Source organism: Pituophis catenifer, unplaced genomic scaffold, assembly GCF_029215685.1.
Source record: "Pituophis catenifer annectens isolate HBS135680 unplaced genomic scaffold, rPitCat1.0.hap2 SCAF_1, whole genome shotgun sequence".
NCBI lineage: Eukaryota > Metazoa > Chordata > Lepidosauria > Squamata > Colubridae > Pituophis > Pituophis catenifer.
The window spans coordinates 125,510,679-125,538,506 of NW_027256881.1; the positions used below are offsets into that span (position 1 = coordinate 125,510,679).

At 40.0% G+C, this 27,828-nt stretch overlaps 2 protein-coding genes across 2 annotated transcripts in view; one reads left to right on the forward strand and one right to left on the reverse strand.

Annotated features, from left to right (window-relative positions):
- MCPH1 (microcephalin 1) overlaps positions 1 to 27,828 on the reverse strand; it is a 123,338-nt gene that overhangs the window by 24,644 nt on the left and 70,866 nt on the right. The gene's annotated exons all lie outside the window — the stretch shown is intronic.
- The window catches only part of ANGPT2 (angiopoietin 2), a 44,956-nt gene continuing 39,278 nt past the window's right edge, over positions 22,151 to 27,828 (forward strand). Inside the window, exon 1 of the mRNA XM_070954925.1 lies at positions 22,151 to 22,441. Coding sequence (XP_070811026.1) covers positions 22,151 to 22,441 — 291 coding nt within the window. The remainder of the gene's footprint in view (positions 22,442 to 27,828) is intronic.

Consider the following 27,828-nt stretch of genomic DNA (forward strand, 5'->3'; position numbering starts at 1 on the left):
TATTTTCGGGGAAATATGGTAGAAATCCTTGGCTTGCTGGCTGGCTGGCAGAGACTTCCTCATTATTTTGTTTTACTTATTTAACAAATGTATATCTATCTATCTATCTATCTACCCAAGGAACTCTGGGCAGCTGGGCTGAGAGACAGTGACTGGCCCAAAGTCACCCAGCTGGCTTTCATGGGTAAGGAAGGACTTGAGCTCACAGTGTCCCGCTTTATAGCCTGTTGCCTTAACCACTAGACCAAGCTGGTTCTAGTTTAGTGGTGGAAGATTCAAGGGTGGGTCTCAGACAGATCAGCTCCTTGTTCTGCAGACGCAAAAGATGCTCTTAGGATAACAGACATCAATGTAACCACTGGAATCTGGCCATATTTACACTATGTTGGATTTCATCCTACATCTTTTTTCCCACTCTTATGTGATTACAGACTTTCTGCCACCCATTTCTTGGCCTTAGATATTGAAAGCACTTGCAAAGTATGGATACTGGTTTATTTGGTCTCGGACCCCTTTATTTCTGTCTTTGCCAGCTTGAGCCCTCACTGGATTCAGCATAGCATATAAAATCAATTAAGCCTTTACCATTTTGGCTTTTTAGGATTAAATCTGACAGCTAGTTTAAGATCTCCAAAATCCTCCTCCTTCTTCTTATTTTTTCAAAAAGCTGAAATATTATCATTTTATTGCTGAAATTAGCATTCCAAATGAGTGATAAGCAGGAACCAATAAAGATTCCTAAAAAGCAGCCAGGGTCTAACATTGACAAAATATGATTTTTCTCTTCTATGATACAGGACAAGTATATATAGTACATTCTACTGATTTGTTTTTCTAAGTGTTTCATAGCTACAGTAGATTGTGTGGAAAACACGAGTAACAGGACTAAAAAGAAACCAGCATTTGATGTAAAATTTTAAAAGACCCAATCTTCATATCTTTTGAGTTGGAATCTTTTAAACATAATCATGTTAACATTGGTAGCTAACTTAATTTCATCTCATTTATATTAACCTTAGAAAATAATGACTTATCTGTAAATAATGTGCATAGTAGACAAGCGTGGAACTGCTTTCATATAATGAATAGAATAGAATTCTTTATTGGCCAAGTGTAATTGGACACACAAGGAATTTGTCTTGGTGCACACGCTCTCGGAGTACATAAAAGAAATGATACATTCGTCAAGAATCAAGAGTCATGAACGCTCTGTTTATCAAATTAATAAGGCTGTTGGATTCCACAGAGTCTCAGGATGGCACATAATACCAAAACAGTACAAACAGTGAAACAATGAGGAAAGAACAATGATGTCTGGACAGTGCAATAAACTATACAATTTAATATGCATATCCCCATAAGAGGCTAGCCATCTATCTACCTTAGCCCAAGACCTATGGAACAAGCCATGTATTTAAAGTTTGATTGAAAAAGAACTGAGTAGAAGCCATAAAGTCTCTGTGGAAATGCCGCTGCAGAGACAGATACTGCAACCGAGAAGGTCTGATTCTTGCCAACTCTACTTGATTGTATGTGATGGGCTGAAAATAGCAGGGACAAATGGTCACTTAGGGCCAAAGATGAAAATTCTCCAGGATCTTGTGAGTCAAATATTCACAACTACTTGATCCTGCTGGGATTGCTCTTGAGTCAGGAACAAAACATTGATAACAACTTTTTGTTAGCCCAGGAGCAAACTGATCAATCTCAAACTAATGGATGACCTCACCCAGTAGCCTCACACAGATGGATTTATTATGTACCAGCCTAGTGTTCAATAGCAGCAACTGCAGCCAACAAGTACTGATGATCTAGGGTTGAATACAGGAAGTCCTCGTCTTACAACAGTTCATTTAGTGACCGTCCAAAGTTACAACATCACTGAAAAAAGTGACTTAAGATCATTTTTCACACGTACGACCATTGCAATATCTCCATGGTCACCTGATCAAAATTCAGGCAACTGACTCACATTTATGACGGTTGCAATGTCCCAGGATCATATAAACATCTTTTGCAACATTTTGACAAGCAAAGTCAATGGGGAAACCAGAGTCACTTAACGACTGTGTCACTAAGTTAACAACGGCTATGATTCACTTAACTGTGGCAAGAAAGGGTTCTAAAATGAAGCAAAACTCACTTAACCAATGTCTCACTTAGCAACATACATTTTGGGCTCAACTGTGGTTGTACGTTGAGGACTACCTGTACTAAAAGTTAGAAGTGGGACTGCTTGCAACTATCTTGCTCCACCAATACCATGTATAGCCTGCTGTTAGATTCTCAGCATACCTTCCTCTGGCCTTCAGGACTTTAGTGATAAAAGTGTAATAATCTATATGTTAAAAGCTACTTTTAAAAATGTGTGTAAGTAGACATTTGATATATTACATGTATGTTTTTATTTCTTTAACAAGCCAATATTCTTGTTATGGAATGGTTATGGTTAATCGCATGTTTATTACTCTAATTAATTAGACAAATAGTGTACCAGTTCTCTGTATTCAACACCTTAGTAATCAATTAATATTTATAGTCTTTGCCTGAATATCAAAGTTTATTTTCTAAACTCACATAAGAAAACTGCTTATCTACAATCTAATTTAAGGAATTTCAAGCGTCAGGGTTTTTTTAATTGCAAGTTCTTTATTCACAGCAAGCTCAATGCTACTGGATTTGATTTTATCAGATTTTTTAAAATTACTGTTTTACAAACAGGAGCACCGCTGATATTATTTTAGAGGTTATTTACAAATTAGCTGATTCTTTTGAGCAGTATTTGTGGCTAGTTATTCAATAAAGGTCAGATATAATTTTGAAGAATAAATAAATATCTGGAGATGGAAAGGGATTAACTATTTAATTGATGTTAATGTTACTTTTAATGTTTTTGTATTTCTGCTTTAATGCTAATTGTAAGCTGCCCACTCAGAACAGTGAGATGTAAATTTGATGAATAAATATATACTTAAAAAAAAAGACTTCCATACAGTCGGGGTGAGGCACACTACCTCTCTGGAATCTCCTCTTTTATGTGATTCTAGATCCACATCTTCCTTTTAGCCACAACCGATTGTGGGAAAAATCCCCACCGTCATTACTAATGAGATTCTAATATATCTCTTTGCAATCATCTTCCCATTCAGTGCTATTCAACGCAACAGGTTTGTAGTCATTCAACAATTCAATTTGGCCAACCAGCTGGGATGATAGATCTAGGTTATAGGAAATGCATTCATTGTGAACAATACACTAATAGATATCATAATCTACATCAACATTCCCTACAAACATTCGGCTTTCATTTAAAAAGGGGTTAACGTATGACTGCCCTTTTTTTGTGTGAGGGAAACAGATGTCAGGAACTAATTACTTTACTCTTGCCATAAGCATCCTTTTGCTCTAGAACGGTTGTTTATTCCTTTCATGCAAGTTCTCACTTCCTTTTCATTTTTTTGTGACATCATTTTTTAATGAGCTGCATGACTCCAAAGTTGAGGTAACGTGTATTTATATCCACTGATGAATGAATATCAGTTTAAAACAGGTGGAGAGCTCTTATGTATGAAGTATGTATGTGTGGGAAGGAGGGAGACTTCAAAGTCAAAAGTAAGAGTAAAGACTTAAAAACACCATACTACCGATATATATATGTCTGTGAAAAACTGTTGTAAAATGGAAACTTTTTTTGTTCTTGTTTTTAAAGAAAAAAATAATAAAAAGTATATATATATATAAAAGAAAAATAATGCATACTCTTTCCTCTAGAAATCAACATAAACAGTAGTAGAGAAAACATGGTATATAATAACTGTAGATTAAATCATATTAACATGACTAAAATGTCTCTGTAAGATGCACATCAGACCCAATTCTGGACAAAATTACTACAATAGTAATATGAGTAGCAGTAATCATTATCTTGACAATTTAAAATTATTATACATGACAAATCCTTTGAATATGTAACATGGATATATTAAAAATATTCCCAAGCTGTGACATGGCCTTAATTAGGTTATTAGAATTGGCCTGCAAAGATGTGTGCACTTACTAGAGTAAAGTAAATAATTTCATAATAATAATACTTCCTATATCTCAGTAGAAATTATAACACTTTGCGGCCATCCAAAGATCAGCTAGATTTTTGCCAGGCAGGATCTAATAGCCCTAATTTGACCTCAATAGCAAAAAATAAAAGTGTAATATGTTGAAGTCAACAGTTATATTAACTGAATATAGCTGAAGATTTCCCGTTATCAAAAATAAAAGCTACTTAAAGATAGGAAAACTGTTTCAAGTAAATAGTATTTCAAAAACTATAAAAACTATTTTAAGCAAATACAAGGAAATAAGCACTTTCATTGTACTCTTTCTACTTTATTTGCGGTACAGTAATTGCAACCAACCGAAATCCAAAAAAATCTCATGGCTTTCCACTGGACAAGGTTTGATTTCCTGTGAAACAAATGGGATCCCCAAAAGAACACAATGTTGGATGGACAACTGTCAGATTTAATATTGGAATAGATATTATGAGCACGGAAATGTACAAGCACATTCCTTGGTCTTGTTTTAAATATCAAGTATGTCCTAAAAACAGAGCTTTTAGTGTTTTTTTCCCTGTGCTATTTGTGGTCTTAAATTATCTTTTCTTTAATTTAGCAATAAAATCCCAATGCTGATCTAGCAGGACGAAAAGATTGTAGAAGGAAGCCCAAAAAAGTTGCTTGAGATTTTCTGTTTTGGTTTCATATGTTTTGACTTAACTTAAATACTGAAATAGATATATCTCTTACTAATCTATTTGCTAATGTTATAATTTCTTTTTTAACGTCTGAATCCATTAAGATTGATTGAGTGAAAATATAAATATGTCGTTAGTAAAAAAAATTAACCCCGAGTCCATTAATCTGGAAGATGTAGAGGTAAGGAAAGAGAATGAAAAGAGCATGAAAAACCTAGACAACAAAAAAATGGGGTATTTGGAAAAAATATTGTATTTGGAATGTATAGCAAGCTATCCTGAGATTCCTGTATGAGACAAAGAGCTTAAATTTTAAATTAAATTCCAAATATCTCTAATCAATATATAGCAGGAAAACTGATTGCTATAAAGTTTGCAAGGATTTCTTAGCAAATAATTTTTTTGAAGAAGAAGATTTCTAAGGCGATCAGAGCGAAAGGTCTAATTTAGTTCATCTGAACAATTTGCAGAATAAATGAACCTTGACTGGCAAACCTCAGACTTATATTTTAACTGTCAAAATCCTGGTTCAAAGACCACCAATAAAGGGACATGAAAGGGAAATAAGCAATTGCTTTGCTATGGCAAAGGAATGCGATGCTGTTGAGAGAAGATGGGAAAAGGAAGCAACTAAAAATAAAGAGTGAGCCGAGGTTACAACTGTTGCTTTCTATTTCTCTTTTCTTTTGCATCTTTCCTTAAAAATAAATCCCTCTGTGCATAGGAGACTGGTGTACTTTTTTTTAGTGGTTTAAAAATCAGATTGTAATATTCCACAATCAGAAAACATTATACAGTTATACAGGCAGTTATAAGCAAATGACCAAAGAAGTGGAGCATAAGCATTAATTCAGGTATTGTTAAAAACTTTCATTCAGGCTTATCACTGAGTGGATGGAAACAGAAAGCAACAACAAACAACAACTCTTGGAGAAGAAATTGCTCTGCATACCAGCTGCAAAAACCTATGCTGAAGGATTCTCATAAGCGTCAACCCAGGATTGTGAAATATTTTGGACCTTAATTTCAGGAAACACTGACAACTATTTATGCCATATTGTTCTATATTTTTTCATTAGGCTTATGCTTCCTCCTCTGAAGCCAGAAATTTTTGCAAAAATGTTTTTCTACCTGTCCATCAAATAGACTAAAGAGCAGGAAATTATAAGTGCTAATAGACTGCAAAGCTTTTATTTTATTGTTTAACATTATCTTAAGCCTAGGTACCTAAATAATTACTTTTTCTCCCACTTTACTTTCATTGTATGGTTATTGTTGTACGATATCTGAAGGAAGAACTTCGGATACTTATATTTCATTCAGTATTTCACTATGATGTTCTAGTTAGGCTTAAGATCTTTTCATATTCCTTTTCCCTATGTTTTAACAGGTTGTCTGAATGGGGTGTGTAATTAAAGGACTACCACAAAACTGTGTCTTACTTATTTTGCCCAAGTCATGAAGGGGAAATCACTAGAGAAAGCAATTATATTTGGAAGAGTTAGTAGTAAAAGGAAACCAAACCATTGAAGAACACAGTGGCTGGACACCATCCAAGCTAACACTGGCCAGAGCATAGAACAATTCAAAGAAGTAGTGCAAGATCGGAAGATCTGGAGAGACCTGGCCACAAAATCACCAAGTCATACCCGACTGAATGGATAATATCATCAATATTCCGAGGAAAGAAAATTAATTGCTTGCAATACATCTGGACAACTGTACTTTTCATCTTATTTCCTTATTCAGTTGATATGGCACCCCACTCATCCTGGACCTTCTGGCATTTGACTAAGGGCCTCGACAGTGATGGTGACTGGCTTCAAAATGGCAGGGGCACACACTTAAAAAAGGAATAGGAATAGGACGTTGTCTCACCTGAACGTCCATTTTCGATGTGCTGCGACTCCAATCCATGGACGGGTAGCTTCTCCTTAGTTGCTGGGCAGAACTGAGTGCTGATCTCCTTCCTGCAAGCTGGCCACGCCCACTCTGTCCAATCAACTCCAGTCTTTCCTCACGAAGGCGCCATAACTCAACTGGAAAACTCAACTGAAATATCAACACAACCGTAACAATCCAAACATAGCAGAAAGCCCGAGGGCGGGTATGGATTGGAGTCGCAGCACATCGAAAATGGACGTTCAGGTGAGACAACGTCCTTTTTCCACTGTGCTGCTCCTCCAATCCATGGACGGGATGTACCCAAGTTCACTGCTCAGGGAGGGGGCTGTCTGCTCTCAGAGTCCTGGGCCGTGGCCACCTGTTGTAAAACCCTGCGACCAAAGGAAGCCTCCGCAGAAGCATACAAATCAATTTTATAGTGCCGAATAAATGACGAAGCGGAAGCCCATGAGGCCGCACGGCAAATATCTAGAACTGACGCCTGTGTGGCCCAAGCCGCGGAAGCGGCCGCACTCCTGGTAGAATGAGCATAAATACGTGGAGGACGAGGCCGGTCCTGAACATCATAAGCGGTTGCTATGCAGGCCTTGATCCATCGAGCCAACGTGGCTGACGATACCTTCCGCCCCAAAGATGATGGATGAAAGGACACAAACATTGCTTCGGTTTGCCTGAAGGACTGTGTACGTCTGATGTAGCGACGAAGCGCCCGACGAACGTCCAAGGTATGCCATAGTGTCTCTGAGGGATGGTGAGGATTTGGACAAAAATTCGGTAGTATCACCTCCTGGGCTCTGTGAAAAAGGGAATTAACCTTTGGTAAAAACGCTGGATCTAGCCTCAGGACAACCCTATCAATGTGGAAGGTACAGAGCTCTTTGCGTATAGACAGGGCGGTGAGTTCCGACACCCGCCGAGCGGATGTAATCGCTAACAAGAAGGCGACCTTGAAAGTTAAATATTTTAGGGACACCGAGGCCAAAGGTTTAAATGGTGCAGCGGTAAGAGAGTTAAGAACCAAAGGCAAGTCCCATGACGGGTACCTATGAACCACTGGTGGAGAAATGTTAGTAGCACCGTGCAAAAACTCCCGAATTCTGGGATTAAGAGAAAGCGTGCGGTGTCGTTCACAGGTGATGACAGTTGATAGAGCTGCTACCTGGCGACGTAAGGTCGCCGGGGCCAGACCCTTGGTGAGACCGGCATGTAAAAAGTCCAATACATCCGGAATATCAGGTGATGTCGGGTCTACATGGTGTGACAGGCACCAAGATGTAAAGGCGCGCCACGAAGCCTCATAAATCCGTGTCGTGGAGGAACGCCTGGCAGATTGAATCACGGAGATTGCCCCGGCAGAGATTCCATCCTTCTGCAATTGGAGCCGCTCAAACGCCAGGCGGTTAAGCGGAGCCACTGCGGATCTGGGTGGACGACTACCCCTTGTACTAGCAAGTCTTCCTGGAGAGGTAACGTCCAAGGCGGAACGATGGAAAGTTCCAGTAGATCCGCATACCAGGGTCTCCGAGGCCACAGCGGGGCTATTAGTAGCAGCTCTGCCTCCTCTCGGATCAGTTTTCGAATCAAGCGAGGGATCAATGGAATCGGGGGAAAGGCATAAAGAAGTCCGGTGGGCCATAGACACCGCAGCGCATCGCTGCCCTCTGATCTTGCGCTTGGATAGCGTGAGTAGAAGCGGGGTAGCTGAGCGTTCTGTGCTGTGGCAAACATGTCTACCTGAGGGTGGCCGAACCTGCGTGTCAGTTGTTCGAAGACGGCGTGGTTCAGGCTCCACTCCGCCGGATCGATGAGTTCCCGACTGAGCCAATCTGCCTTCACGTTGGATTGTCCCGAAATGTGATCTGCCACCAGGGACGCAGTGTGGAGTTCCGCCCAGGCCAACAGTCTCTCGGATTCCATCATCAAGGCCCGGGAGCGTGTGCCCCCCTCCCGATTTATGTGGGCCTTGGTGGTGATATTGTCCGTTCGGACTAACACATGTTGACCTTCGAGAGTGTGCCGAAAGTGGCGGAGAGCAAGGCGAACAGCCCTCAATTCCAGCCAATTGATGCTGTTCGCCTTCTCCGCCTGAGACCACCGACCTTGAACCACCGCATCCTGCAGGTGGGCACCCCAACCGTGTAGACTTGCGTCGGAAGTCAGGACCAGTCGGCTGGGCTCGAGAAAGAGACATCCCTTCTGAGTTGCTGACGACCTCCACCACCGAAGGGATAATCGAACCTGAGGGGGTAAAACAATTGGATAACTGGAAGTGCTGCGGCCCTGTTTCTGGAAGGGAAGCAGCAGCCACTGTAGGGGACGGGCATGCCTGCGAGCCCACGGCACGATGGATATGCAGGACACCATCTTCCCTAACAGTTGAGATAGCAGTAGAAGTGGCACCTTCCTTTGATCTTGTATTTGTCTCACCATTGTCCTGAGGTCCTGAATGCGAGTTGGGGACAGAAACACCTGGCCTAGTTGCGAATCGATTACCGCTCCCAAATGTTGCAGGCGGGTTGTTGGACAGAAGTGACTCTTCTGACGGTTGATGGAAAAACCGTGGGCCTGGAAAATCTGTAACACCAACTCCATGTCCCTTATTGCCTGAGGACGCGACGTCGACATGACGATAATATCGTCCAGATAGCACATTAAGCGGATTGTGTGCGCCCTGACAGCCGCTGCCACTACTTCCACCAGTTTTGTAAAGGTTCTGGGTGCCGATGACAACCCAAAGGGCATCGCGCAATATTGATAATGGTTGTTGTTGTAGGCGAACCTCAGGTAACGACGGTGGCCAGGATGTATTGGGACATGTAAGTAGGCTTCTCGCAAGTCCACGGATTGCAGAAGGTCGTTGGGTCTGATCGCCGCCAGAATCGATCGAAGGGATTGCATCTTGAACCTGCGATACCGAAGGTATCGGTTGAGGCTCTTCAGATTCAAGATGGCCCTGTGACCGCCCGATGACTTGGGCACCAGAAACAAAGTAGCGTAAAACCCGGTGTATTCCTGTCCCTGGGGCACCGGTTCTATCGCCTTGATTAAAAGAAGATGCGAAATCTCTGCGTCCATGAGTCGTCTTTTCAGGGGACACAGTGGAACAGGGCAGCTGCGAAATCTGTTGGGTGGTGTGGAGTGGAATTCGATGTAAAGGCCCCGTTGAATCGATTGACGGATCCAAGCGTCTGTAGTCGATAGGTCCCACTGGGGGTGGAAGAGCTGGAGTCGACCCCCAATAGGACCTGACTCGGGAGCGTCACTTGCCCCTGCGAGCCTGACGGTAACTGGAGCCTCGGAATGGGCGTTTCGACTGGGACTGGCCTCTGGAGCGGTCTCGGAAAGTTTGTCTGTCTGTGTTCCTGTCTGAAGACTGGGAATATGAACGAGGAAAGTAGGGTCCGCCTGACCCTGCGTAGGTCCGAAAGGGCGGCCGCTGAGGATAAGGGGCATATCTCCGCTCAGCTCGACGAACGGAGGACGGAAGGATCTTCCGTTTGTCCTTGTCCTCTACTAATATTGGTTCAAGGGCAGTACCGAAGAGAGATGGAGCCGAGTATGGAGCAGAGGCTAACTTCCACTTGGCTCTGGCATCCGCTCTCCAATTGCGGAGCCAAAACATACGGCGATTTGTCACGGATGCTGCCATCGATCTGGAGGCAAACTTGGCCGCTGTGAGGGACGCATCGGCCGAATATTCAGTTGCGGCCACCAACTTATTAATGTCCTGATGTAGCCGTATGTCCTCAGGAGGTAATCTCTCCTGTAGTTGTCTGAGCCAGATTAGAGCAGCGCGGTTGAAAAATGAGGTCGCTGTGGCTGCCTTTATTGCCCAAGCAGCCGCCTGGTGCGCTTTTCGAAAACCAAGTTCCATCTTGCGGTCCTCAGCTCTTAGACCATCCGCAACGTCTGATGTCAGCAAAGATGTAGTAGATAAATTAGCCACCGGAGGGTCAACAGTAGGCATGGCCAGTGCATCCTCCAGTTCTTTTGCTGAGGCGTAAAGCCGTTTATCTATGCCACTCGGTGAAGACAAGGAGCCTGGCTGACCAAAGGCTGAATTGATGACATTTGAGAATAGCGGCGGATAAGGAATCACGTCCTGATCTGGCTTTGAGATCTGGAAAAGAGCATCGTGTGGTGCTTGAGAGGTATTATCCGATTGAACATCCGAAATGCCAAACTTGGTGGTAAGCTTGGCTTTGTGTAAGAGCGATTTGAAAAGAGACGGACGGAAGAGGCTAGTAAAGACAGGCTTGTCTGGTGGAAGGCCCTCGTCTTCCGAAAATTCTACATCTTCAGGACAAATCTCGCCTGATTCAAGTTCATCAGAAGAGCCTTCATCCGTCTGGTGAGTCGCAAACTGCATTGGCCTAGGCTCAGGCCGGACTGGAACCGGTGGGTCAATGGACGGAGGAGTGGGGCCCACCGCACCTTGCTGAATCCCAGCTGCCAGAATCTTGGCTAGCGCATCAGACAAGGCTGCCTGGAAATTAACCGGATTGTCTGACAAATCAGGCCGAAGGCCCGCAGCCGTCGGTGTAAAGGTCGCTTCAGGTAAACGTCTCTGATTAGAACCTTCCAGCACGGAATGACTTGAGACATCTGGTAGCGACATAGAAACGCCTCTAGAGTGGCAAAGATTAGAAGAGGCGTGTGAGTCCTGTCCGCCCGAAGAGGATCCCAAATGCGTTGAAGACTGCTGTCGGGCCTTCTCAAATTGTTTTTCTAAAACCTGGTGTCTGCGCTGCTCTGCCTTGTTAGATCCAGGCTGCGTATGATGCTTTCGTTTGGTCTTAGCCTTTCTTGTTCGAGTCGATTGTTGAGGACACGGGGGAGAGCAGTCCAGCTCTGAATCCGAAGAAAGAGGGACATCCGCCATCTTTGACTGGGAGGCAAACCAGTAAGACAACCTAAACTGTTGACCAATAGTTTAGTGGTCTTCAGATAGATGACTTCAATTTTTGGAAGCGCCTTCTTAATGGAAATGCCAGGCTCAGAAGACGCTGAGCTCTATGCAGACAGTAAGGCTGCTCCACGGGGCGTAGCAGGCAGGGCTTCCTCCTGGAACCTAGCCCCCTTAGAAATCTAGGTCAAAGGCTCGGAAACCGCCGAGCTCAAGCCTCTTAATTAAGTCACTTAATTAATAGATACTGCAGTAAGGGAGGCCAACAGTCGCTTATCAGGATGTATGAGTCACAAAATGGTTGCCTCTCTAAAATGGCGGCCGTTGCTTGAAAGACGGCACTGGCGGGAAAGTTAATAAGGCCAATAGCACTCCTAGCGTCTCTCCGCCTCCTCCTCCGAATTTGGCGGCCGTTAGAGCAAAGGCGGCTTTGGCGGGAAATTTAATGAGGCCCACAGCGCTTACAGCGCCTCACAGCTGTTCGCGCTCTCGCCGGCTAAGAAACGGAGCCGCAACGTCCGGCGATGAAAATCCTACCGTCTTGATGTTCTCGGCGACGGCGATCAACAGCTCCACGCGGAACCGCCCAGCCGGGTCGGATCCGGCAAGATACGAGCTGAATCTAGCCTGCAGGGGCTGCGGCTTGGGTCCCCAAGCTCGCACGCGCCCACGCTGCCTCAGGTCTTCCGCTAGGCAATTAACAATTTCACACGAATCCGCCCGGCCGGGTCGGATCCGAAAGGCTGCTAGCCAAGCAGGTCAGCAGGGACTGCGGCTTGGCGCCCCAAGCTCGCGCGCGTCCCAGCAGCCTCGTAATTCGCTTTGAAGAAGTAATCCAAATAAAGCACAAAGGGGAAGGAGACAAAAATAACAAAACAAGGGAAATAGAATCTATACTCTGGAGCACTCAGAATTGCTAGTTCTCACAGCAACTGAGTGAGAAAGACTGGGGTTGATTGGACAGAGTGGGCGTGGCCAGCTTGCAGGAAGGAGATCAGCACTCAGTTCTGCCCAGCAACTAAGGAGAAGCTACCCGTCCATGGATTGGAGGAGCAGCACAGTGGAAAATTGCTTACTTGATTACACTTGCCTCTTAAAGCTAGTGACTATCACTAACATAGGCTTCAAACTATAAGACAAATCAGTAACACACACTGCAAGAAGCAACTCATATCCTACCCAGTAAAATCAGGTCACGTACCAGGATGGCCTAGTGCTGGGGATTGGGGTGGGGGGGGGGGAGAGCCAGTTTTTCAAGGCTTTTCCAAATTTTGTAAGACAGGCATGTTGAGTAAATACTTTCTTTTCTTTTTCCGAAAAAGGAATAAATTCTAATCTGTACTTTAAATACAAAATGGGCTATCTTAAATTAGTCCCTGGGGAGAAGATTCCATCTTTTAGTACACAGAATAGACTGTCTGTGGGTCCTGGCTCTTTCCTGTGGCAGGGGTGTCTGGCTAAAATAACAGGGAAATGATGTTGACAGACTAGTCCTCTGATGTAAGATGTGATTCCTGCTGCTACCAACGTTATATGCTAGCTAATTTTAAAATGAAGTTCCAGACTTTAGTTTGGGGAGTACTTGGTGCTCTCTGAACTTAGTTGTTTTCTTGCAGACATTTCATTACCCAATGAAATAGTATCTTCAGTGGTACCTAGCAATGCCAGCACTGAAGATGTTACTTAATTGAGTAACAAAACATCTGAAAGAAAACAATCAAAATCAGAGAGCACCAAGTTCAACCGTGGACAACAAATATTCTCTTCTAATCAGTTTCTATGCATATATAGACATTAAATGTGCAATATTCTTCTCTAGGCATTCGTAACTAAATGTTGTTCTTGCATTTCTCCATCTGCATCCCAACTCATGGGATCTGAGCACAATCATAAGAAAAAACAGAATCTTGTATTCACTGCAGATATTCTACAAGCAGTATACTCTATTTGAATGTCCAAAATACTTGGATTTGGATGAAGTGCTACAGTAATTCTCTCCTATTCCTTAAAAGTTGCATTAACTTTAATGAGCTGACTCCTTCAAATAGCAGTAACTTCAACTCTAAAATTTCATATTATTTTAATATAGTGTGTAGAAGTGCTGTGCTGTGCTTGTGTGAGGTCCAAGTCACTTCTTTCCAAATTCTTTGTAAAATGCGTAAAGCCCAAGTATTTTTATAAAGATAAATTCTAAATGTTGGAAGATACCACCAGCATTCCTGAAAACAGCTACTCATTTACCGTATGAGCTTTCAGAGACAAGATATATTTTAAAAAGGAACAAGTGATAGCTATGTATGCATACAGTATAATATTTCTGTAGATGAGTAAAAAAGCTTCTATACAAATAAAGATTATTTCATTTAATTCATTAATATACATAGTGAACATTTCTTGGATGATGATTTCTGTTGATGAGGTTTCTTCACAGAGAAATAAGAGCAGGGACTGTTTATGTGAGTTCCAATCCTGCCTCACAATTCTAAATGATACTTTTAATTAAATAATAATAAAATAACAAAACGTAACATAATATATCCACCCATCTGACATATCATAACCCTGGATGGCTTTCAACGCTAAAGCAATTAAAAAGTATAAAAACCAGCATAAAAACTCCTATCCCCCAAAATAACATATCCCCTCATATCCAACAATTTTCCTAGGCTTCAGGCGTATTTCACTTGTAGGGAAAAACCAGGTTTTCATTGCTTTTCAAAAAGCTAAGCGAGTAGGGGACTGCCAGACCCCAGGGGAAAGGAGTTTCACAATGAAACTATGTATAATGATATTAAAAAAAAACTACTTTATGGACAGAAACCCTTCCTCCATTTTGTCCACAGTTAAAAAACAAAAGCCAATGTTAAAAACTACAATAAATGGCAAAAACCATCATTTTATATTTTTTGGAGCAGTCTCTTTATAGGAACCGCGAGCGTGCGAATCCATGGATAACAAGGACTATTTGTACTTTTACTGTAATAATAAGTAATCAAGCTTATTTTGGATGCCAAGCAAAACACCAGGGTCAATTATTTAGCGATTATGCAAACACTGCAGAAATTAAACTTAAACGTACTTCCATGATACAAGGATCATTATGTGGGTTTATCAGTGGCATATTGACTCATAATAATTTGGGAGATGGAATCATATGAGACTTCCTAGCATGTGGGCGAAGAAGTACATTTTAGATCATGGAGACTATGGTATGGAATTTATCTTCTGACCATACCAGTTTCACCACATCAGCTCCTGTGGTTAAACTGTATTCTAGGGTTATGTGGGAGATTTCAACTATTCTCCTTCTTTCAATCATTCAACAATGACACCAGTGAGAAAGAAACTATTCTGGAGGCCAAGATCCAATTAGTGTAACAAATTCAGAAAGTATAGTTATTAGCAGAAAAGTCAATACAGTTGGCCAACCAAAGTATGCTTAATGTAGTATGTTGTCTAAACTACGGCAGCATTATTCTTTTTTGGAACATTTTTTGCTTGCTGCTGAGACAGAGACAGAGAGAATATGCAAAGTACAGAAAAGGTGTCCAGAATATTCAACTGAACAATTAAATAGGAAAAAAGAAATATAATCAAACCTAGCTCAGGTGAGCACCATGTTCAGTATACCTCACCATACTTTTCTACCTTGCAAACTACTCTTGCTTCCATCACATTCATACTCTGCTTCATGTGTTGCCTCTTTGTTCTTTAAACTTTTCACCTTTCTCCTAATAGCAATCTCATCAATTCCTCCAACCATGTTTTTTGGTCTTTCTTATCCTCTCACATCATTTCCTTTTCTCATTATATATTTGCTTTGTGATTCAGCCCTCATTAATTCTCCCTATATGACACACCACCCCAACATATTTTTCCCTACTACTCATCCAATTTAGAATTCAATCCACATTCATCCATCATTCCTTCATTACCGATCCTCTCTTGTTTTACCACACACTTCAGAAGTACCCCCTGCAATCAACTTAATTCTATGCTTCTTGGCAATCCTATTTGTTGGCCAATTTTGGGGAAGCTAAGCAGGTCCTCATAGGTATATCTGGAGTGATTTCATTGTTAGGCAAAAAACTTGTAAAGGAGATGTTAAGCTCATCAAGTTGATTGAGCATGAAACATTGAGGTTACTCTAGGTTCCAATTCTCTTGTTAGGGCTGCCCTTGGGTTGGATTGTGAGAGGGTAAACAAGGTTTCTAGTCTTTAGACGGGACTGCAGGGGAAGTTGTCTGGGGGAAAGTGAGGGAGAATCAATTTACTGGAGAAATGTGACACAATGCATAAGATTCAGCGCAGAAGAGCCTGATACGTAGAAAAATCAAAGGTAATAGAAGCAGGCATCTAGAGAATATCACTAATGTCACAAGCTTGAGTTTGCAGGCTTGCAAAGCAGCAATTACTGACCGATTGCAAACAGCAATAGTAATAGCACTTAGACTTATATACCACTTCACAGTGCTTTACAGCCCTCTCTAAGCAGTTTATAGAATCAGCCTATTGCCCCCAACAATCTGGGTCCTCATTTTAATGACCTTGGAAGGATGGAAGGCTAAATCAACCTTGAGCCGGTGAGATTCGAACTGCCAAACTGCAGGCAGACAGCAGTCAGCAGAGTAGCCTGCAGTACTGCATTCTAACCACTGTGCCACCACGGATCATGGTATCTGTCATGTCATGAAAAATAGAAGCGATTGAATAACTGAACAACAATTAATACAGTTAAATTGATGACTAGTCAATCAATGTTTGTAATAAAATACACCTCCCTGTAATCTTCCACTACAACCCAACTAGTGGCTAAAAGAGAAGATAGCTTCTAACCACCCTTTATCAAATTGTGCAATTTTCTTAGGTTGCTCACAAAGATAGGAATTACTTGCCCAGGAATATGCTCAGCAATGGGCATAGCTGAAAAAGGATTTAGATAAACATATGCAGAGGAGATGTCTACATCTCTTCAGGTTCAAAGGCAAGGACATACTGCTTCTCTCCTTCCCTTCCCTCACTTCCAGCATGCCTCTAGTGCTCAATGGAAGAGCTGAAGAAATTAAAATGAATTCAACTGAACATACTTAGCATCTTCCAACTCTGATTAGAAATTCTGCAATGCAGAAATGGAGGCATCACATACAAGGATTCTGGGAGCAGGCTTGGTATGCTAATTCCACTACTTCCTCCCATATATATATAAACTAAAATCCCATTTTATTAACACTACAAACTAGGAACTTCTGAATATTTCTGAAAGTATGACAAGGGGCCATATAAGTCATTCCCTCTTCCCGTTCCAGATTTTTGTTATTTTTGTTAAGGACAAAAAAGAGTCTTAGAAAAGTCTTTTGTAATTTCTGTATATGTTTTACGGCTCGAACCTTATCATAAGTAATATGATGTCTGAAGTCAAGAGATATTGATGTCTGAGGTGGAATTCCAAAATACTCTGAGGAAGCCTTCCCTGACTTTGGTATTTTCCAAGTATATTGATTTAAACCACCAGAATTTTTAGCAATGAGTATGCAGACAGAGGAGTTCTGGAAGTTAAAGCCTATACATCTGAAGAGTGATTGAGATTTGGAAAGCTTGCCCTAAAACCAAAGGTTATTGAAGGTGATCCATCTGGCTAGGCTAATGCTGACTAAGAATTCTGGAAATTATAGCCCCAAAGACTATGGAGGATATCAAAGTGGGCAAGATGGTAAAGAAAAGAAAGTCTGACTTTTTTTCTATATTTCTTCTAAAACATTTTTTTACTAAAATTTGCAAGAATGGGTGCGGAGAAAGACAATCAATTCTAACAGCTTTTACATCGTATTAATTTTAAAAGAAGAAAAAAATCCCTGTGTTTGTGCATGCTGCACACAGACACAGAAGCATATGGAATGTTATAAATAATGTAATTTGTAACCCTATGGTAACCTTTCACTTGATTTTTTTTTTATTTAGGGCATAGAAAAGAGAGAGAGGAAAGGGGCACAGAGAATTTGGAGGGAGCTGAGGAAAGAAATCCTAAAGCGTCTGTTAGTATCTGAGATGCCTACATGGTTTGGGACTAAGGTACCCGGGGAATCACCTTTTCACAAAGGTCTCTACCCATCCAACTTGACAGATTGGGCATATTGCAGATCCCATCAGCCAGAGTGTTGGCAGGTGGGAATGAGAAGACAGGGTTTTTGGCAGCGACCCCTGCTCTATGGAACATCCTTCGGAGATTAGAATGGTCCCAATCCACTTGTAAAGCTTTAAAAACCTGGCTATGTTCCCACGCTTGGATTGCTGAATGTGCTCAGGGCCCCATTTCCTGGTTGTATAGCTAACTGGTCAAATATCTTGGCTGCTATGTATATTTAACCTGGATGTTTCTAGTGTTTTTACTGTTTAAAATGTTTCTGGTATTTTAATTGTAATCTATTTTTTGAACTATAAGCTGCCCAGAGTCTTTGACTGAGATGAATGGTTGAAGAAATTGATTGATTGATTGAATGAATAAATAAATAAATATTTGAAGTGGACTTCCGGTTTGGCTTCCGTCGTCGCTAGACGGTCTTTTGGGACCGCCACTCCCGCTGCCCGTAAAGAGCCGCCCTTACAGCTGGGAGGTGGCTCGAAAAACTCAGTTTCCTTAAGGAAATGTGAGGTGAGCCGGCGAGAGCAGGTAGAGCCCTCTGCGAAGTCCCCAGAGGTTTTTTTTTACTCTTGGGGAGGAAGCAGGATGAGGCTCCCTATCCAGCTCGCCGCTGCTCCGGGCTTCGGGAGAACTCTGCGCTTTGCAGAGCTAGACGATGTGACCAACCTAATTAGCGAAAACTAACAGATTGCTTGAATAAGCAAGATAAAATCCGGATTTGGGACTCTAAATCGCAAGTATTTGTAACAACCCTATGATTGATTTTAAGAATGAAGAAAGAGTGAAAAGGGAAAAAAAAGTTTAAAATGGCAGCTGGCTGAGGCTTGAGAAGAAAGCTGAAAGCGAAAGTCTTTCCGTTTGAATGGTTTAATATGTTACAAAGTATCTGAAGCAATAGCGCTGGCTACAAGAGAAGAGAAAAATTTCTGTTTCATGCTTCTTCCTTTCTTAGAGACTTGATATTGATATTGTGTGGAGAGAAGACTTTTTCTTTAAAAAGAGTCTGTTTGTGTGGCAGGATGGCGTTAAAACTGACAAAGCCAGACAACCAAGCTGTGGGGGGGGGGCTCCCCCATTTATAAATCACAAGAGCAATTTTTGAGCTCGCAGATACAGAAGAATGGTTTTGATTTAAAGGAATTTGTTGTGGAGGAGTTGGCAAGACATGATGAGATTATGAACCAGAATCTTGAAAAATTTAGACAGGAAATTAAAGAGTTGGTTCAACAAAAGTATGATAACCTGAAGCGATATATTGTAACAGCTTTGAAAAGCTTCTCAGAAGTAATTCTAAAGATGGATAAAGATATTAATTTAGAAATAGAGTCTAAAATGAAGGAAGCTGATTATAAGATTCATAATCTGGATAATAAAATACAAAGAATTGAAAATGATTTGACAATGATTCAAGAAAATAGCTCAGAAGTAGAATCTAAAATGAAGGAAGGTGATCACAAGACTTACAATGTAGATAATATAAAGCAAAGGATTGAAAATGAAGTTACAATGATGCAATTTAGATCCATGGAATTTGCGATCAGAATGAGAGGAATACAGGAAAACGACAGTGAGGACTTAAGAAAAATGTCTGCTGAAGTTCTGGCTGTGATTTTAAAGGTCAGCTCTGAAGAAGTATTCTGTAAGATTGATAAGGCCTACAGAGTAAATTCTTGGGTGGCAAAGCAAAGACAATTGCCTAGAGATGTGGTGATTTATTTTACTGATAAAGGAATAAAAAATGATATTGTGCAAAAGTCTTTTAACTCCACTCTAGAAATGAATGGAATGAAGATCTGGATATATAAAGAGCTGCCGTCCAAGATGTTAAAAGATAGAAAGGACTTTGGATTTTTGGTGACTGTGCTAAAGAAACAAAACATCCCATTTAGGTGGGATGCTCCAGTTGGTATAATATTGAGATATCAAGGAGAAAGATATCAATTAAACACTGTTGAAAAAGCAGAAGAATTTTACTACAAGGTTTTTAAAATGGGTCCAACATCTCCACGTATGTCATCAGTGTCAGGAATACAGGAGGGGGATAAAGAAAAGCAAAATGAACAAGAGATTGAAACTCAGGCTAAGCAGATGGAGATGGAGATAATGGAAAAACGACAAGTTATAGAGGGCTTTTTGGATGAGCCGCTTTTGGATTCTCCTTCAGAGGCTATAGCTGGATCACCTATAAATATAAGAGAGGCGGCTTTGGATCTCGATTTGATGTCTTATCAAGTTAAAGACCAGCATGTAACTCAATCAGCTGATATACAAGTCCCAGAAAGGCAACCAGGGTGGAGATCTAAACCACAACAAGTTAAGAAAAGAAGAAGCAGGTTCTACAAAACTAAAAAATTTTAAACTACAATTCTTTTTTATCCAACAGATTAATGCCAGTTGTTTAAGAGACGATTAAATATAATAAGCGGGATTTATAGAAGGCTGATACATGAAAATATAGCTGAGGCAAATTACAGACTTATACTATTTTGAGAAGAATAACAGATCTTTGCAGTGCTGGTGTTTTTGGGATGTGGAAGATGGCCTGTAATTGAGCGGATTGGAACTTTCTATTTTGGATTCTCTGAAAAATGGATTATGTATATGTGGAGCTATAAGGCAAGAGAACTATGGAATTGGGGCATGCAGATGATCTGGTTGTTACCCTAACGTGGTTGTCGGAATTAATAATCTAGATAAAAGGCATTACAGAAGATACCATATGGAATATAAATATAAAGTCACTCGGTTTTTTTTTTTTGATATACAGAAATACTTATTAATGATGGGGGCAGATGGTAATTGAAGATACTGAATATACTGTTGGAGCAGGACTTGATGTTACCCTAACATGGTCGATGGAATTAACAATCTAGTTGAAAGACATTACAGAAGATACTACATGGAATACAAATTTAAAGTCATTTGAGGGTTTTATTTATATATGGAAATATCTTTTAGTGATATGGGCAGAAGAATAAAGATATTAAATATATTATGTATGGTAGACCTGTAGGAAAGTGGGTGAAATAAAATTGATATGGTACAAGGTGATAGGTAACGTTACTGATTGCTTAGTTTAGCAAAAGGGATATTATGTCTAGATATTAATATACTTAAAAGATTTGAATTAAGAGATATACGTATGGGGGTGGAGGAAATGGGTAGATTATGAGTAGAATAAATGCCAAATTAGGATTTATAGTTTCATAGCCGAATGTTGTTTTAAAACATATAGTATATGGGGGACATAATAATAATGTTAGAAAGAAATGTTTAGCACATAGGGGGTGGTGTAGAAGGGTGGTAAAGTATTATATAATGTGATATTAATTTGGATTTCATCTTGTAGAAGCCATGAGGGGAGGGGAGGGGGAGGGGGGTTAGGGAGCGGGGGGGAAGGGAGAAAAATTTGTATTTGAAAAACTTTTTCAATAAAAAAAAATAAATAAATATTTGAAGTGTAGGGTCTCTACATAAATAGGCCTTCATGAGTTGCCTTTATAAGAGATGGGGAGGGGGGGAAATTGGAGGAAACAAGGGAAGTTTTAAAAATGCATCTTCAGCATATGGTTTCTTTCTCCTAAAATTAACTCTCAGCATTCTATATACTGACCTCTTAAAAGCAGTAAATGGTTTCTTAATATGTTAGGTCAAATATTCATTGAATTCTCTTCCACAGCTAAAGGGAAGTCTCCTTTTGTCAGAAAGAAAGATTCCATTTACACAAAATGTTAAGGAAATCCCACAATGTTGACAGGATGAAACTCAAGGGGATTTTCCCCCCCATCTTCCCAACAAGATAGAAAGGAATGTTATGTGACTGCTTCTAAAGTATTGAAAAGTCTGGTTGCCTTCTTGCTGTAAAACACACCCTACATTAAGAGAAGGGATGCATTACGTCTCAGGGTCTATGAAAGATGTCGCAGACCCTTGAGTGAGGAAGTTTACACTGCCCTCGCAGCTGATCCCCTGTTCCCTCTAGACAGATTTCCTGCCACTCAGGACAGGAATAAAACAGCATGCTCTGAACCGTCATGCTGCCTTGCAAAGCAGTCCTCACCAGAAAGATAACAGAGACCCGCAGAGAGAGGAGTGTTTTTAGCTGCACATGCCTCCTGAGCTGTCTGAGGAGCACTTCTGAAGACGAGAACAGTGGACTGCTGGTGTATCTACAGTATCTCTGTAATCTATACCCTCTGCGTGAAAAAAAAAAATGAAAACTACAACACCTGAAAATGAAGCACAGATCAAGCAGCAGCTGAGAAAAAATATCTGCCTGTGACAGTTTGCCTTCAGCCACGCTCAGGGGACGCAGGAAGAAAGTCCTTCGTCTGTCTTTGCACATGTCACCGGGGTGCTGATTGACTGTTCAAAGAGAATCTCAGGATCCATCTGAATCTTTGACAAAGTTCAGCTGGCTGATTTTTTTTTTTTTTTTACCACGGAGAAGATGAAAGTGCCTCTTTGTTTTCTCTTGAGCTGCAATCTTGCTCTAATAGCAGGCTACAATTCCTTTCGGAGAAGCCTCGAGACTCTGGGCAAGAAGCAATACCAAGTCCAGCATGGATTGTGCAGCTATACTTTCCTTCTGCCTGAGATGGACAATTGCCGGTCTTCCTCGACTACCTCGTATGTCTCTAATGCTGTGCAAAGAGATGCCCCGCTAGAGTATGATGATTCCATACAGAGGCTTCAGCTGCTGGAAAATATGCTGGAAAACAACACTCAGTGGCTAATGAAGGTAACAAAGAGTATCTTTACCTTTGCCCTGTATAGAAGCTCATGTTGAATAGCACTAATGTGTTTTTCTTTTGAGTAGGTTATATTTCAGGACAAAGTATTTGGATATTCTTAGTGAGCAACTTTGCCAACAGTTAATAACATTGTATGTTGTCACAGATATAAGAAAAAAGAATGCAGAGTGAGGAAGCTTATTTCCTGCTCAGAGTCATTCATTGAATAATATATTTCAAAATGTTATATTTTGCTTTTGGAAAAAAGCTCTGATATGAGCCATGCTGCACATGTGGGTGTCTGCATACCTCCATGCTCCTGAGTTATATCTGGTATCGCATTTTCAGATATTCAATTCCATCAGAATTTAGTCTCAGTTAAATTAGATTTGGATTATATGCAGGTTACAAATGGAAAACCTATTAAAAGCTATCTCATGCAGGGAAAAATCAGCAAGCAATTCCCACTCTGCAAACGATGAGAACTGAAAACACAGTACTTCTACCTGTGCACCAGTTGTAATGAAGGAAAAGCAACTGGGTATATATGACTAAAAAGCAAGACATATAACTTCCCTATCTGAGGTTCAAAAGCATTTGGGTCATAATCCCAAAAATATGAATATCATTGACCATGTTGTGGAATAACAGATCTATGAACTACATAATCTGACAGCAACGTTTTAATTATTGTCTATGATTGACAAGTAACTTAAGTCTAGAGCAAAAGAAGGCACATTTTCAAGGAATACTTACTGAACCTTGGACTATATACTTCTTGACAAAATAACATTGCATAGTGAGAAATTACGTTTTCTCAGACTATATTTTTATACCAGTAACTCATCTGGTTTAATGCAGGGAAATGTGAAGTATGCATAATAAAATAAATGTAAGAACAAGGTTTCTGCACAAAAGAAACCTAAGAATTACATGACTAATACTGAAGATGTCTATGTTATACAGTGAGTTTTACTTCCAGGTAGGCACTGATGTCAACCTAAATAAAAATGTGTGGTCACATGATATCCCATGTGCTTTAATTTAAAAAAAAAAAAGTCAGATTTTTTCCAAAACTAGATCCCAGTTAGGTAGGTGACACTCATTCCGCAGAAAGTTTAATAAGAATGCTAATTTGATGTTTTATTACAGTATGTTTCTTTATATGTTATATAGAAATTTGTAGCCACACCATAAAATACTGTAAAAGTATCACACATCATTTAATTTAATGTCTACTCTAACAGTGTCTGTTTGAACTGTTCTTGCACTGTGAATGGCAATTGATAGCAGCTATAGTCAACATGCATACAGGAACTGGATTCTTCATGTCAAATCAGCTGACTACTGTGTGATTTGAAAATATAACTGAATGGCAACACTGATATTTAATGTTGTGTAGTAATTAAGCATTAAAGTGTTGTGGGGTATTTATTTAATAGTCTCATTCTATATATGTTTACTCAGGAGGAATCCCATTGAAATGAATGAGATATATTCCTAACCAACTGAGCATTTTGATTCTACCATAAACTGTAGGCATTCAGTAGAAATGGCAGAGATCAGCATTGTTTGTTTAAGAAAGCTGGTTAATTTACATTATTTTTGTGCTTCATTTTTAAATGCTAATGTTAATTTCAAAAAAAATATGTGGTCTAACAACATAAATCTTAAAAAAAAAAAAAAACCAAGGAAATTCTGGGTTACATTCAACATTCTCACAGTGCATTTGTCAGTTGAACAAAAAAAACTGGATTAAAGCTATTTGGATTTAGCTTCCATTATCTTTACTTTTTGCTTGTAAATCTCTCTGAAATTATTTATGGCCAGTAAACTTAGCAAAGCCATGAGAACTACAGTCCTACATTTGGAGAGCCACCTTTCCATTTCTGACCTTCGGTTCTCACATTTTTTTTAGCTTATAATTTGTTTAACTTAGCCTTTTGCAACCTTCTGATCTCTAGTACATACATTTAAAATCAACACTTCTATTCTGGAAAATCTGATTAATGTAGATTTGTTCTTGCTTTTATAAATATTAGTTTTGTGTTGGGAGAACAAGCACTTTTTACTACTGTCTACATTGAATTCTCTCTAACATCAATTATCTATAATAGTTTTGCTCCTAATGTTGCCTGCATCATCAAGCAGTATTGCATTTCCCATCTTGAATCAATCATCAAAAGGAAGTGTTATGTTTCTGAATGGACAGTGAACTGTCTGAATGGAAGAGACTGAATTCACTATGCTTGCATTACAATAGAAAGCTGAACAATGTCAAAGCTACATCCTGGATACTAACAGAAAATTAACATTTCACAAGTTCCTGGAAAACTACAATTGGGCACTCATGTTCTTACAGTTAAAATGAGATTACTATTATTAGTATAAATGTGTGTAACCTCTTGCCAAAAAGTACTAATATTTCTGATGCCTTATTAAAACTGAAAACTAGCTCACAATATACAGCAATATATTTCAACAAATTCAGCAAATCTCATTTTGGGAGAAAGATAAAATATATGGGGCTTCTAATCCTCTGTACCATACTGTTTCTTTTTAAGCACAAATCCTGGAATTTCCAATTAGCCTTACCAATTTTGCCAAAGAATATTAATTAACATTTTATATTTAATTGTATCTAGGTTAAAATTTAATTTTAAAATTAAAATTAAATGGTATACTGTATTTACTTGTTTCCCAATCCTAACCCCAATTAAATAATCAGTTTTATTTAAAGAGGAGGGGTAGTCACTCAAAATTCATTGTTCATTTTAGGGGCCGTGGTACTGCAAAGTTTGAGAATCTCTGGTGTAGGCTAAATAACAACAACTGATTAATGAATTTCTAAAACAGTTAACCAGATAATATAATTCCATTTCTGAACTCAGTTGCAAGCTATATTGTTGTTGTCAGTCATAAAGTTGTGTCCAACCCATCACGACCCCATGGACAATGTTCCTCTAGGCCTTCCTTGTCCTCTACTATCCTCCCCTCTGGGGAAGCTATATTAGGTACTAGAAATAGAAAGCTAAGGAATCTTTTATATTTAATAAATATTCTATCACACTGCAAGCAGGTACCAGATCCAATTTTGCAGAAACAGTTTAACCTATTAGATAGGAGAGTAGATAGCTCCAATGACTTTGTAGCAATAGTGTTCCATGGTAGGATTTTGAGGTCATCAATGGAAATAGTTATACTTCCAAGAATCATGAAAAAAACCAAGATTATGCCCAGGCATAAGAGCCTGCCTGCCTGCCTGCCTGCTGATGATGCAGAAGCAATGAACCTGCATAAGAACCATTTTATAATTTATTCTTCTTTAGTTACAGTGAGGCAGAACAACATTTGAAGATCTCTCACATAGATGAAACCTACAGAGTCTATTCTGTACCTATCTTGATTGAACTGGCTAGCATTTTATTTATTGAATAAATGGTTTAATTGGTTAACTGCATATGTTAGTCAGATATTTAACCCACTCATTAGTCTGAAATAGTAGCGAAGTATATGGAAACTTTTCATACCGTTTATTTCCACTGCTGATTTCACACATGCTAACTTGCCTTATCTCTGATGTCTGTGAACCAGCCACTTAATCATGCAGGGTTCTGGATCACCCACAGGTTTTCACACAGGTACTTCAAATACCTAGCTAGTTTTCTGCACTGCAAATGTCTATGCTGAATGTATGAATATTGGTAGATAGGACTAGCAGCAGGTATGATATCAGTTTAGCTAGCATTTAAGCATAGATTCAGCTCAGCCTCAGAACATTAATATGTTAGAGAATTCACAGAATTCTGCTGAGTTGTAGTAGATTCTAGTTGTTTTTAAAGTTCACTTTATCACCATAATAAACACAGTCGCCCTGGCAGTAATCCTAGCAACTTGTGAGCTATACCAGTTTTTATTCATGATTATTCTGCCAATTGCACTAAAGTATTTGCAAGAATGTTCTAAAGATCTTTCTCACAAAGAAACAACATCTAAGGAAATGCATGCGATGGAGACCGCGAGACCTGCTTTAACTTTCACTCATAGTTTGTATATGAAGAATAACAGGCATGTTGCATTTAATTTACCAACATTAGCATTCTGGGTAATCAACAGGCTGAACAACTGCTAGCTTGTTGCCTCAGTCATATTGTTGGGATGAAACTGTATGGAGCCGTACATACAATATTCTTGCTAGGGTTAATTGGCAATATTGCCTAGATGTCTGTCAATAGTTTCATAGCATACATTTTCTTTTCTCGTGGACTCCCGAATCTTAAAATATTGTACTGATTTAGAAGTGTTTTCAGTTAAATGGTAGTTGGATTTACTGCAAAGTGGCCTTTGGGTCACTAGACAATGAACCTGCCAGGACAGAAGGTAGGGCCAAAGTAGAATTTCCTTCCTGTCCTTTAGGTAACCTCCCCTTCAGCTGCAAGATTTGTGTGTTATTTTCACTGTTACTGCTTAGAAAATACATAATACAACTAAAACAACTTATCCAACTTATTTGGACAAATCTAAATGAAGGCCACAGTATCATCGAAGAGAATAGAACGTCTGGTGTTTTGTGCTTGGTGCATTTCCTTCCAATATCCTTGGAAGTTCTATTTGGTCATCTGATACAACTTTGTCATGGTTGGGTATTTAGAGATGAGAATTAAATTGAATTATGTTGGCTGCTATTTAAAAGGCAGATGGGGTTTGTTGACAAATTTGCAGGTGTCTGCCTTGCTGACTTCATTCAAAAACCAGAGGTCAATATTATGATGACAAGGATGAATTAATTCCTCACCTACTGATCCTTGCATGTCATTTTGACTGATGTCAGAACTGGAGGAAATGCATTTGCCTGTGCTGTGTGTCTACAAACAAGTTAACCACTGGTGTTCTTTACTTCTCTGCAATCTGCAGGAATACATCTGGATATAGTTTCCACTGTCCCCAAAACAAATTCTGTTGTCTTACTAGTTGACTATGATACTTGTGGATCCCTTTATGTATCCTGCAACTATTATTGGGAGATTTCTGCCAAGGTTTCAAGCCAAATTGCTTGCCACTGTACAGTAACTTCTTGGCTCTCGAGCAATCCAGATGCAGCATTCTGTTCTGAGCACCAACCAGTTGATGGAAAAAGGTGATTTGACCACCCGTTCTGAAATAATTCCCTAAGTGAGCTCCTCAGATCAAAGGCTGGAACTGATAATGGCCCACATCTGGTTGGTCCCCTGACAGAAACCGATTAACTGGACTCAACCACTAATGGGAAGACAGGAGATATGCTTTGGTGGCAATTTGAATCTAGGAAAGCAGCAAGACACACTGTCAGCTTTGGGAATAGATGCATCCCTATGAATTTAATCTATGCAAGCTATCATTTTCTACAAGCATGCTA